Source organism: Bombina bombina, chromosome 8 (genome assembly GCF_027579735.1).
Source record: "Bombina bombina isolate aBomBom1 chromosome 8, aBomBom1.pri, whole genome shotgun sequence".
Lineage (NCBI taxonomy): Eukaryota > Metazoa > Chordata > Amphibia > Anura > Bombinatoridae > Bombina > Bombina bombina.
The window spans coordinates 201,352,909-201,365,359 of NC_069506.1; the positions used below are offsets into that span (position 1 = coordinate 201,352,909).

Consider the following 12,451-nt stretch of genomic DNA (forward strand, 5'->3'; position numbering starts at 1 on the left):
CATGTAAATAATAAAAAGACAATGCAAAAACACTTTTTTTCTGGCAAATTTATTTTCTCCAATTTCTGCCCCCCTTTATCGTATATGAAATTATCTGAACAATGTCAGATGGAGGGGGAGAGACACATTAAAATCATTTAAAAGACATACACAAAAACATGCCTGTCCCCTGTTAAATGAGTAACAATACTCAAAGCGATAACAGTGTAGTCACAGAAAATGTAAATCTAATAGGCACGGAATGCTGTGATATATACCCTATTTTGCTATTCACCACAAAGGCTTAAAGGGCCATAATACCCAAATGTTTAAACACTTGAAAGTGATGCAGCATAGCTGTAAAAAGCTGACTAGAAAATATCTCCTGAACATCTCTATGTAAAAAAGAAAGATATTTTACCTCAAAAGTTCCTCAGTAGCCACCTCCCATTGTAAAGGATTTCTAAGCAGCATTTTAGTGTGTCTGTCCTGGGACAGCTGAAAGGATGAGCATCGTGAACTCTCATATTATTTCACCAATCAGGTAAAGGAAGCTTACTATGAAATCTCATGAGAGTTAAGTCAAATCTCATGAGATCACAGTAAGAGTTCATGACCTCAGCACTGCTGATGTTGATTGGCTGCTGTTCATTTCTTCATTTTTTTTTTATTTTTACCTGCAGGTGAAGTATAACTTTTTACACAGAACTTACTCTGCTGAGTTGAGGAGATTGTGAGGTGAAATATCTTCCTTTTTACATAGAGCTGCTCAGGTGATATTTTACTATCAGCTTTTTACAGTTATACTGCATCAGTTTCAAGTGATTTAGCATATGAGTATTATGTCCCTTTAAGCTAGCTTTCACAGCACCCACGTACAGAGAAGGAGGGAGCTACATCAATATACAATTACAGAGTGTGAACAATAGTGTGCATATGCACCAACATTTAAATTAAATTAACAGAGGACAGTGCGAACGCCTGACGCACATTTCAAAAAGGAAAAAAAAAGCAGTGGGGAAACGAGCTACAATAGTTGATGTAGCTCGGGGTTAAACCCCCCCTTCTCTCTAAATCGGCGTGGGTGCTGTGAAAGCTAGCTTAAGCCTTTGTGGCGAATAGCAAGATAGGGTATAAATCGCAGCATTCCGTGCCTATTAGATTTACATTTTATCTATATGCTACATATATTTATTTTGATTCAAGTGTGACTACACTATTATCGCTCTGAGTATTGTTACTCATTTAACAGGGGGCAGGTATTTATTTGTGTATGTCTTTTAAATGATTTGAATGCATCTCAGTGTTTAATCAGCCTTATTAAAAGTTATATTTTATTTTAGGTCTCCCCCCTTATCCCCCTCCCTTCATTTGCTTGGCAAATATCTCAACTGTTGATACAATAAGTGTGCCACAACAGTACTTCTTTCTCTTTTTCTCATTCTAATACCTTTATATCATGTGACAGACACCAGCCAATCACAGACTATTATATGTATACCCTGTGAGCTTGTGCACATGCTCAGTAGGATCTTGTTCCCCAGAAAGTGTGCATATAAAAAGACTGTGCAAAATTTGATAATCCAAACAAAGGAAAATAGATGGCAGCACTCCAGTATCTTAAAAAGTTACTCCATTTATTCACATCAACTTTAAATAACACAAACAATCAATGACGTTTCGGGTGTTAACCCTTAATCATGTGGCAAAATTTGATAATGAAAGTAAATTGGAAAGTGTCTTAAAACTACATGCTCTTTCTGAATCATAAATGTTTATTTTGACTTGAGTGTCCCTTTAAATAGACATTCTAATACAGAATTGCGATGCTCTTTTTTAGAGCATGTCATGTATGTGTTAGTATCTATCACTTACTATGGTCCAGATAGTGGAACACTATTGAAACACAGAAGGTTTCCATGCCAGAACTCCAAGATATACACCACTATTGACCCAAAAGCACAAGAAAAGTCAGCTCCAATGTGCTCAAAACCATATAAATAAGCCACAGAGGTTTTGGGATTCTATTCTGTGGAGCGATGAAACAAAACTGGAACTTTTCGGCCTGATGGATCAGCGATATATCTGGAGGAAGAAGAAGAAAATAAAACTGCATACAGTAAAGCATGGTGGTGGCTCTGTAATGCTGGGGCTGCTTTGCATCCTCTGGCACTGGAAAACTGCAGCATTTGGAAGGCAGGATAGTTGCATTGAAGTATCAGGATATCCTTGGAGAAAACGTCACGCCGTCTGTGAGGAAGCTGAAGCTTGGGCGTCATTGGACCTTCCAACAGGACAAGGATCCCAAGCATACCTCAAATTCCACCAATACGTGGTTGCAGAGGAAGTCCTGGAGGATTCTACAGTAACCATCACTGTCACCTGACTTGAACCCCATAAAAAATATCTGGTGGGATTTGAAGGCGGTTGCACCACGCAAACCCAAGAATATTACTAAACTGGAGGCCATTGCTCATGAGGAATGGACTGAGATTCCTCAGGAACACTGCCAGAAGCTGGTGCCTGGCTAGGCATCTTGTTTGCAGCAGGTCATAACAGCAAAAGGGTGCTCTACTAAGTACTAAAGATGCTTGCCATGAAGGGGTTGAATCATTTTGAGACTGCAGAATTCATTAAAAGTTGCATTTTCAGTTGAGTTTGGGGAAACCACTTGAAGCATTAGTTGTGTTGAGCTATTTTGATTGCTTTTGTTTTATTTGTTCATTGCAAACAGCTGAAAGTCTGTACATTTTGACAATAAACCTGATTTGCAATGGGGGTTGAATCATTTTGATTGCAACTGTATATATATATATATATATTAGATATCAAAATAACAAGAGTATTGCATTGAGCAATGATACTTTTTTTATTGGACTAACTATACTTTTTTTATTGGACTAACTTATAAATGTATAGTTAGTCAAATAAAAAAGTATCAATGCTCAATGCAATACTCTTGTTATTTTGATATCTAAATCTCTGGACTAACACGGCTACTCCAATCTACGTATATATTATATATACACCTGTGTGTATATCTCTCTCTCTCTATATATATATATATATATATATATATATATATATATATATATATATATATATATACTGTATATATATATATATATATATATATATACTGTATATATATATATATCAGGAACATCAATTATTTGTTATAAAACTACATTACATATTAACAGGCCACCTTGTAAATGAAGCAAATAAAGCAAATGACTTTAATGTCCTTTCAATCTTACTCTGGTCCTCTACAATGACATTCCATTATTATATTCTACAATAGCACCTAAGTACATTGGACCTGATATCCAAATTAGCAATGGATATGTAGTGAGTCTCATATAATATCAGTGCTTGGCTTACAAGACTCAGGAATATTTTAAAAAGCTGTATATATACTGTACAGGAAAATATATTTTATTAATTTAAACTACACATCATTCATCATAGATAATGCACATATAGGGAATATATTAAATGTTTTTTTTGGAGTGCACTTAAATAATATTTAATTATATTCACCCATACTAGATTTGTATGGTTATTAAAGGACCAGTAAATACAGTAGATTTGCATATTTAACAAATGCATGATAAAAAGACAATGCAATAGCACTTAATCTGAACTTCAAATGAGTGGTAGATTTTTTTCTGACAAATTTCTAAGTTATGTCTATTACCGATCCTCCTGTATCATGTGACAGCCATCAGCCAATCACAAATGCATATAGGTATATTCTGTGAGTTCTTGTACATGCTCAGTAGGAGCTGGTGACTTAAAAAGTGTAAATATAAAAAGACTGCACATTTTTTTAATGGAAGTAAATTGGAAAGTTGTTTAAAATGGCATGCTCTATCTGAATCATTCATCTTTAATTTTGACTTGAGTGTCCCTTTAAGTGTCTGTTGTATTCTCATTTACCTGTTAGCTAGCAGGTAGCAATGCTTCAGTCAGCAAACTAACGTGATGCATACAAATACAAGTGTGTTACAAACTGAAAATCTTGGAGAAATTGTCTGTTATGAACTACTGTTTTGTATAAAGTTGCTGTGTGCAGAGCTGGCAGTGTCCCTTTAATAGCATTGTCACATAACTTCTCCACATTCTATCAGCATACTGAACAGAAGGAAGGGGAGGATCGCCACTGATTTGGTCAGTGAAAATCTGTTCCATGTTCACTCGAGAAATAAGAGATCACTTTAAATGTGATAAATGAACCGTATTTGAAAAATAGCACTACATTAGGGAAGCATCATGTATCAGTCTGGTCCTGGCATAGGGGACAATGCCTGCTTGTCACCTTCATTAAAACAATTAGGCAGCAAGTCTTTGCAGGGGGAGGGTCTCCAGCTGTTAGTCCCATAGGGTCTGAATAGATTCCTTAGCAACAGGGACCCTAAGGAAGGAGAGTACTATAGGGACAGTAATTACATGGGAAAAGGGCCAGATAAGTCAAAAGAGAATCAACACATTCACATTGCAATTATTTACTCTAAAAAGAAATCCTGTAATAACTATTCACAGTCATTTTATACAAGATATTTTTAACATGAGGGTCTTTCATACAGATAATGATAACAGGGGTTGGGGAATATCCCTATGGTATAGTGTAAGTAATATTAAACACAGGCAAAAGCATGATTTATGGGGGTAATAAAGTCAAATAGTGCATGCAATTTTAAATAACTTTCCGATTTACTTATATTATCAAATATGCTTTGTTCTCTTTGTATCCTTTGTTGGTGAGCCAATGACATGAGGTGTATATGTGCAACCAGTAATCACCAGCTACCTCCCAGCAGTGTATTGCTGTGCCTGAGCATAGCTAGGTATACTCTTTTAAATTTGTAAAGTTGTTTAAAATCGCATGCTCTGTGTGAATCATGAAAGTTTAAAGGAAAATAAAACCCAAAATTGTTCTTTCATGATTCAGATAGATAATACAGTTTTAATCAACTTTCCAAATTATCTTTGTTTTCTTGCTATCCTTTGTTGAAAAGCAGGAAGGTAAGATCAGGAGTGTGCACGTGTCTGCCGTACCATATGACAGCAGTTTTATAACAATGTTATACATTAGCAAGAGCAATAGATGGACTATTTCCTATCATATAGTGCTGCAGACATGTGCACGCTACCTATCTAGATATCTCTTCAACAAAGAGTAACATGACAACGAAGCAAATTTGATAATAGAAGTAAATAGGAAACTTTGTAAAAATTATATTTTCTATTTGAATCATAAAAGAAAAATTTTGAGTTTCATGTTCTTTGAATTTTGACTTCACTGTCAACTAATCCAATGCAGTTTCCTGTATATGTAATGTATATGTTACGGACTGAATACTTTTTTTCCTTTCTCTATATGCACTTTAAAGCTATAAAAAAAAATAAAAAAAGTTGGGGGGTTTTTCTTACATAAGCTTTTCCCTGAAATTCTGATAGATTCATCTCTTAACCAATAAGGGTAGCTAAATAAATTTAAACAGGAGTGAAGAGCGGACCAGGGGCGGATCATGTCCGCCCGACAACGATAGATGCAGACAGCATGCGCTGTCAGTATTTATCATTGCACAAGCATTTCTCATGAAATGCTTGTGCAATACCGCCCCCTGCACATTCACGGCCAATCAGCTGCTAGCAGGGGGTGTCAATCAACCCTATCGTATGCGATCAGGCTGATTGCTGTCCGCCGCCCCAGAGGTGACGGACAAGTTAAGGAGCAGGCTCACACGGAAACTGCTGCATTTGCAGCATAATAAATTGGCCACAGGTCTTGACCTACATCAAGTAAGAGGAATGTGAGGGTTGACATGACCAGTAAATGCTAAAGATAGACCATGCTGGAACATTAATTTAAGTATAGAATAACTTTAGGGTTTTCTCAATAAATTAATAATAATAAAAAAGACAATGCAAAGCACTTAGTTTGTGTTTCAAATGAACAGTTGTTTTTTATTCTGACAAATTTTAAAGTTAGTTCTATTTTTTCTTTCCCCTGTTTTATGTGGAAGCCATCAGCCAATCACAAAATGCAAATGAGCTTGTGCCTCAGAAAGTGTGCATATAAAAAGATTGTGCACATTTAGGAGATGGGAGTGAATTAAAAAGTTATTTAGAGCTTTGGTGTTTATTAGGAAAACTATAAAAAAGGTAAGTAAAATTCTTAATGATATATTGTAAAACAATATACTCCCAATATTTAGCTTCAAATTCCTGAGCTTTCCACATAACTCTCCCTAATTTGCAGTTTATCTTTTCTGCTGAAACGAAACAATAAATATTTTGGTAACATAATGACAGTGGCAAGTCCTGTCTTCTCTAGACGCAAGTCAAGCTCCTCCAAATAAGGAAAGTGGTGCGTGGGGTTTGACCATTGAAAACAATTGCAGGAAACAAGGTGTTGATCTGTTCTAATATAGTTCAGACTCTGCTGATATGTTAATCTATTGGAAGACCGCTGAAAAATGTTGTAATTACAAGGTATTCACTATCATTTTAAAAGGTAACGCCAACATCCGCTATGTTCTCTGATCCTTACTCCATCTACCATCACTAGTAACATTCAGCTTACTCCTTGTTAAACCAGCTGACTGTATAGTGTACCTGCAGACCTGCTTCATGTATATTGTACCTGCTGGCACACTACCTGCCTATTGTACCTATTAATCTGCTTCCTGCCTTTTGTACCTGCTGGCACGCTACCTGCCTATTGTACCTATTAATCGGCTTCCTGCCTTTTGTACCTGCTGGTATAGTACTTTTCTATAGTACCTGCTGTCTACTGTACCTACTATTGTCTATTGTACCAGCTGATCAACTAACCTGCCTATTGTACCTGCTGGTATAGTACTTGCCTACAGTACCTGTTGACGTGCTGTCTACTGTACCTACTTATTGTCTATTGAGCCAACTGATCAATGAACCAGCCTATTGTTCCTGCTGACCTGTTACCTGCCTACTGTATCTACTGATGTGCTACCTACCTATTGTACCAGCTGGCCTACTTCCTGCCTATTATACCTGCTGTCCTACTACCCGCGCATTGTACCATTTGGCCTGCTATCTACATATTCTGCCAGCTGGCCTGATATCTCTCTATTTTACCTGCTGACATGCTACCTGCCTATTTTAACAGCTGGTCTGCTACCTGCATATTGTACCTCCTGGTTGTGACCTGCCTATTATACCTGTTGTCCTACTACCTGTGCATTGTACCATTTGGCCTGCTATCTATTGTATCTGCTGGACTGCTATCTATCTATTGTACCTGCTGGCACACTACCTGTCTATTGTACCAGCTGGCCTGCTTCCTGCCTATTATACCTGCTTATTGTTTGGCAGCATAACGGAAGCTGCAACTTCCTTGAAAAACAGAGCATGCTCATTATTGGCTGTTACTGCTTACAAATCTCATGTTGACAATAAAGTCATTAAAAGGACAAACTAATGCAAAAATGACATTCTCATATTTGTTAGAGCCAGTGGTGGCTATACAGAGGTGCAAAAATATCCCAGTCTTCTACTATGCAACCCCATTCTATTTGGGGTGGGGGGAGAATAGACCCTCCCAGCTGCTATCTCCACACCCAAAACCACTTAGTGCCCCTCACACTGGCCACTCATCTCTGCCCATGCAATGCTAGCTCTTGCAACTGAACACCTACAAATTCAGCCATGGAGATGACTGCCATCCCAGCACAAGTTTAATTACTGGTATACCCTATGTGTATTACTGCCTTGAGCTAAGTGTTTAATCCCTGCAAAAGGGGATTGGCTCAATCACAGAGTTAAACACATAGGTGGAATAAGTAGCAAAAATGACCTGCTCTAACAAATTATGGCATGATATATTTGCATTACAATGTTCCTTTAGGTATCCATGTATTATGCCAAAACTTAATAAATTAAATATAATCAGAACTGTGTTATTACCCTTATGAAGTTACTGTAATCATATAAGATTCCTCAGTGCCAAATGACTGTCAAACAACTGTAATTAAAAAACAAACTGCATCAGTACATGGGCTTAAAGGGATACTAACCCCACGTTTTTTTCTTTCATTATTCAGATAAAGCATGCGATTTTAAGCAACTTTCTAATTTACTCCTATTATCAATTTTTCTTTGTTCTCATGTTATCTTGATTTAAAAAAAACAGTAATAAAAGGTTAGGAGCTGGACCATTTTTAGTTCAGCACCTTGGTAGAGCTTGCTGATTGGTTTGCTACATTTAGCCACAAATCAGCAAGCGCTACCCAGGTGCTGAACAAAAAATGGTCCGGCTCTAAAGCTTACAGTACTGCTTTTTCAAATCAAGATAGCATGAGAACAAAGAAAAATTTATAATAGGAGTAAATTAGAAAGGTGCTAAAAGTCTCATGCTCTATCTGAATCATGAAAGAAAAAAATTGGGTTTAGTATCCCTTTAATTTATATCAATGGCAGTTTTTTATCACCAAATATACTACAGAATGTTACAGAATAGATTAATTTTAAATAGCACTCTGATATGATTATGTCATATAATAGGAATATAAACCTTTTGCAGTACAATCAACCCTGTGTATTTACTTATTTTTCTCTAGATAACATCATTTTGTATGACTTACCTGGCCATGCTATTTTGAATATACTGGTTATGTAGGAGCACTACTGAGAGTTTTTTGCATTACATTAATACTGCACTTTGCATAGCTGCATCATTCATTGTATACTATTTGCATAAGTAGTAGAAGCAATAGCAGCCTGTCTGCACCTCACAGGACTCTATGTGCTTTTCTCACTTCCTACAGCCACTTGTTCCCCAGAAGTTGTAAAGAAGCAGGAGGGGATGCAGCAGCAAGCACAAGAGGACCTGAGGGAGGGGCAGCAGCAGCTCACTGAATAAAGAGACAAGCCGTGACCAGTGCTGGGGAGTAACCTGTTTTATAAAGATCCTGTCTCATTCCAGGATACAAGTAAGGGAGGAGAGGGAGCTCAGGCAGGTAGCAGGGTGACTCTGCACTCATTCCTCCCTAAGCCAACCAGCATGGAGCCCCCTGAGGAGCTGAGAGAGCCCAGTCCAGAGAGGCAGCCCAGGAGCCACCGCAAAGGACCCTCACGGTCTGGCTCCCCGCAAAGGCTTAGGTGCCAGAGAAGAAGTTCCTCTTCTGGGAGCAGGAGCGCGCTACCCACTACCTCTGAAAGGCGAAATGAAAGAGAGAGGAACCGGGTGAAGCTGGTGAATCTGGGCTTCGCTAAGCTCAGGCAGCACGTACCACAAGCACAGGGGCCCAACAAGAAGATGAGTAAAGTGGAGACTCTGCGATCCGCGGTTGAATATATCCGGGCGCTGCAGGCTTTGTTACTGGAGCGGCAGTCCGGCAGGGATGGGCAGGGGTCTGACGGCTTGTCACCGTGTAGCAGCAGCTGCTCGCCAGACTCGGGCTCCATGTCATTGTCACCCGGATCCTGCTCATCGTCTGAGGAAAGCTCCCGAGAGGACGGCGGTGTGTCAGTGGCAGATTTCTTACTGACCCTTCATGGCTGGGCATAGCATGAGGTGAGTGCACCTGAGCCATAGGATTAGCAAGAACTATACAGATGTAAATGTGAGTGAGCATTCACCCCTAGAAGGATGGAGGTAGCTAGGTGAGTGCACCTGACCTCATAAGGAGGTAGCTAGGTGAGTGCACCTGACCACATAAGGAGGTAGCTAGGTGAGTGCACTTGACCCTATAAAGAGGTAGCTAGATGAGTGCACGTGACCTTATAAAGAGGTAGCTAGGTGAGTACACCTTACCCTATAAGAAGGTAGCTAGGTGAGTGCACCTGACCCTATAAGCAGGTAGCTAGGTGAGTGCACCTGACCCTATAAGCAGGTAGATAGGTGAGTGCACCTGACCCTATAAGCAGGTAGATAGGTGAGTGCACCTGACCCTGTAAGGAGGTAGCTAGGTGAGTGCACTTGACCCTATAAAGAGGTAGCTAGATGAGTGCACGTGACCTTATAAAGAGGTAGCTAGGTGAGTACACCTTACCCTATAAGAAGGTAGCTAGGTGAGTGCACCTGACCCTATAAGGAGGTAGCTAGGTGAGTGCACCTGACCCTATAAGCAGGTAGATAGGTGAGTGCACCTGACCCTATAAGCAGGTAGATAGGTGAGTGCACCTGACCCTGTAAGGAGGTAGCTAGGTGAGTGCACCTGACCCTGTAAGGAGGTAGCTAGGTGAGTGCACCTGACCCTGTAAGGAGGTAGCTAGGTGAGTGCACCTGACCCTATAAGTAGGTAGCTAGGTGAGTGCACATGACCCTATGAGGCAGGGCACCTGTCACTGATAGGGATATAAATGTGGTCGCCTGACCCTGTTTGGGATAACCAGGGGAGGGCACTTGACCCTATAAGGCTTGGGGCAGTTAGGTGACCTAATAAGACGGGGATTAGCTGGATAGTAAGGTTAGTGCGCCTGACACTACAAAAGCTGTCACAATGAGAGCAGCAAGATGAAGACCCTGACACAATAAGGAATAGCAGGTCAGCTAGATAAATGCACTGGGCACAGTAGTGTAGGGATAAGCAGGGCAAGGGCATTATAATGTAGGAGCTAGCAGGGCAAGGGCACCTGGCACTATAATATCAGAGCTAGCAGGGCAAGGGTGCCTGGCACTATAATTTTCGGGTTAGCAGGGCAAGGGTACTCTAATGTTAGGGTTAGCAGGGCAAGGGCACCTAGCACTATAATGTTAGGGTTTGCAGGGCAAGGGCACCTAGCACTATAATGTTAGGGTTTGCAGGGCAAGGGCACCTAGCACTATAATGTTAGGTTTTGCAGGGTAAGGGCACCTGGCACTGTACTGTTGGGGTCTGCAGGGCAAGGACACCTGGCATTGTACTGTTGGGGTCTGCAGGGCAAGGACACCTGGCACTGTACTGTTGGGGTCTGCAGGGTAAGGGCAGTATAATGTTGGGGTCTGTAGGGCAAGGGCAGTATAATGTTGGGGTCTGCAGGACAAGGGCACTATAATATTGGGGTCTGCAGGACAAGGGCACTATAATGTTGGGGTCTGCAGGACAAGGGCACTATAATATTGGGGTCTGCAGGACAAGGGCACTATAATGTTGGGGTCTGCAGGACAAGGGCACTATAATATTGGGGTCTGCAGGGCAAGGACACCTGGCACAATAATGTTAGGGTTAGCAGGACAAGGACACCTGGCACAATAATGTTAGGGCTTGCAGGGCAAGGGCACCTGGCACTATAATGTTAGGGTTTGCAGGGAAAGGGCACCTGGCACTATAATGTTAGAGTTTACAGGGCAAGGGCACCTGGCACTATAATGTTAGGGTTTGCAGGGCAAGGGCACCTGGCACTATAATGTTAGGGTTAGCAGGACAAGGACACCTGGCACAATAATGTTAGGGCTTGCAGGGCAAGGGCACCTGGCACTATAATGTTAGGGTTTGCAGGGAAAGGGCACCTGGCACTATAATGTTAGAGTATACAGGGCAGGGGCACCTGGCACTATAATGTTAGGGTTTGCAGGGCAAGGGCACCTGGTACTATAATGTTAGGGTTTGCAGGGCAAGGGCACTATAATGTTGGGGTCTGCAGGGCAAGGGCACTATAATGTTGGGGTCTGCAGGGCAAGGGCACTATAATGTTAGGGTCTGCAGGGCAAGGGCACTATAATGTTAGGGTCTGCAGGGCAAGGGCACTATAATGTTGGGGTCTGCAGGGCAAGGGCACTATAATGTTGGGGTCTGCAGGGCAAGGGCACTATAATGTTGGGGTCTGCAGGGCAATGTTGGGGTCTAGTTATAGCAGGAGTAATGTGAAGGCAAATGGAAGAGGATATCAGTGCAGTAAGCCGCATGTGTTCATCTGATTCTCTTGCACACATGTAAAGGGCAGTGGAAGAGCTATAAAATAAGTACATGTGGTTAGGTAAGTGACCCAGCCATATCACAAGTATTTATAGACAGCAGCACATTTAGATGTGTTCACAATACTGTGTGGCAGTAATAGCAACATAGGTTAATTCACAACAGCTTAGTGGTGAGGACCAGTATATGTGCAGTGTTATTGCAGGACAGTAAGTGCATATGTTCTTATTTAGAAAGGGTTTTCAACCTAAGACCCTGGAGATGCAACATGGCCAAAAATCTACCACTCCCCATGAGCAACACACAGAGTGCTCCTTTAGTTTATAAATATCTAATGCCCGTCCTCTCTGTGAGGCTTTAATGTTTCTGGGTCTGTGTGAGTGTGTAGGTATTGATAAACACTTACTCATTCTAACTTGGTTTATATATAAATATATATTGTGAAAATTGTTGAATTTGTCTGGGAGTAAAAAAAGTCAGTCATGGCACATCGTTTGAAAAGGTTGTAGAACTCTGTTTTATAAAACTGATGTTAGAGCTGCAAGGTACATGTACCTGAGGCTTATATGTCTCGGCACAATAGGGTA

The 12,451-nt window shown here is 40.6% G+C and overlaps 1 protein-coding gene across 1 annotated transcript in view; it reads left to right on the forward strand.

Annotated features, from left to right (window-relative positions):
* Positions 1–8,804: 8,804 nt before the first annotated feature.
* Positions 8,805–12,451, forward strand: part of LOC128638714 (achaete-scute homolog 1-like) — a 14,309-nt gene continuing 10,662 nt past the window's right edge. Inside the window, exon 1 of the mRNA XM_053690843.1 lies at positions 8,805–9,541. Coding sequence (XP_053546818.1) covers positions 9,029–9,535 — 507 coding nt within the window. The 5' untranslated portion in view covers positions 8,805–9,028 and the 3' untranslated portion in view covers positions 9,536–9,541. The remainder of the gene's footprint in view (positions 9,542–12,451) is intronic.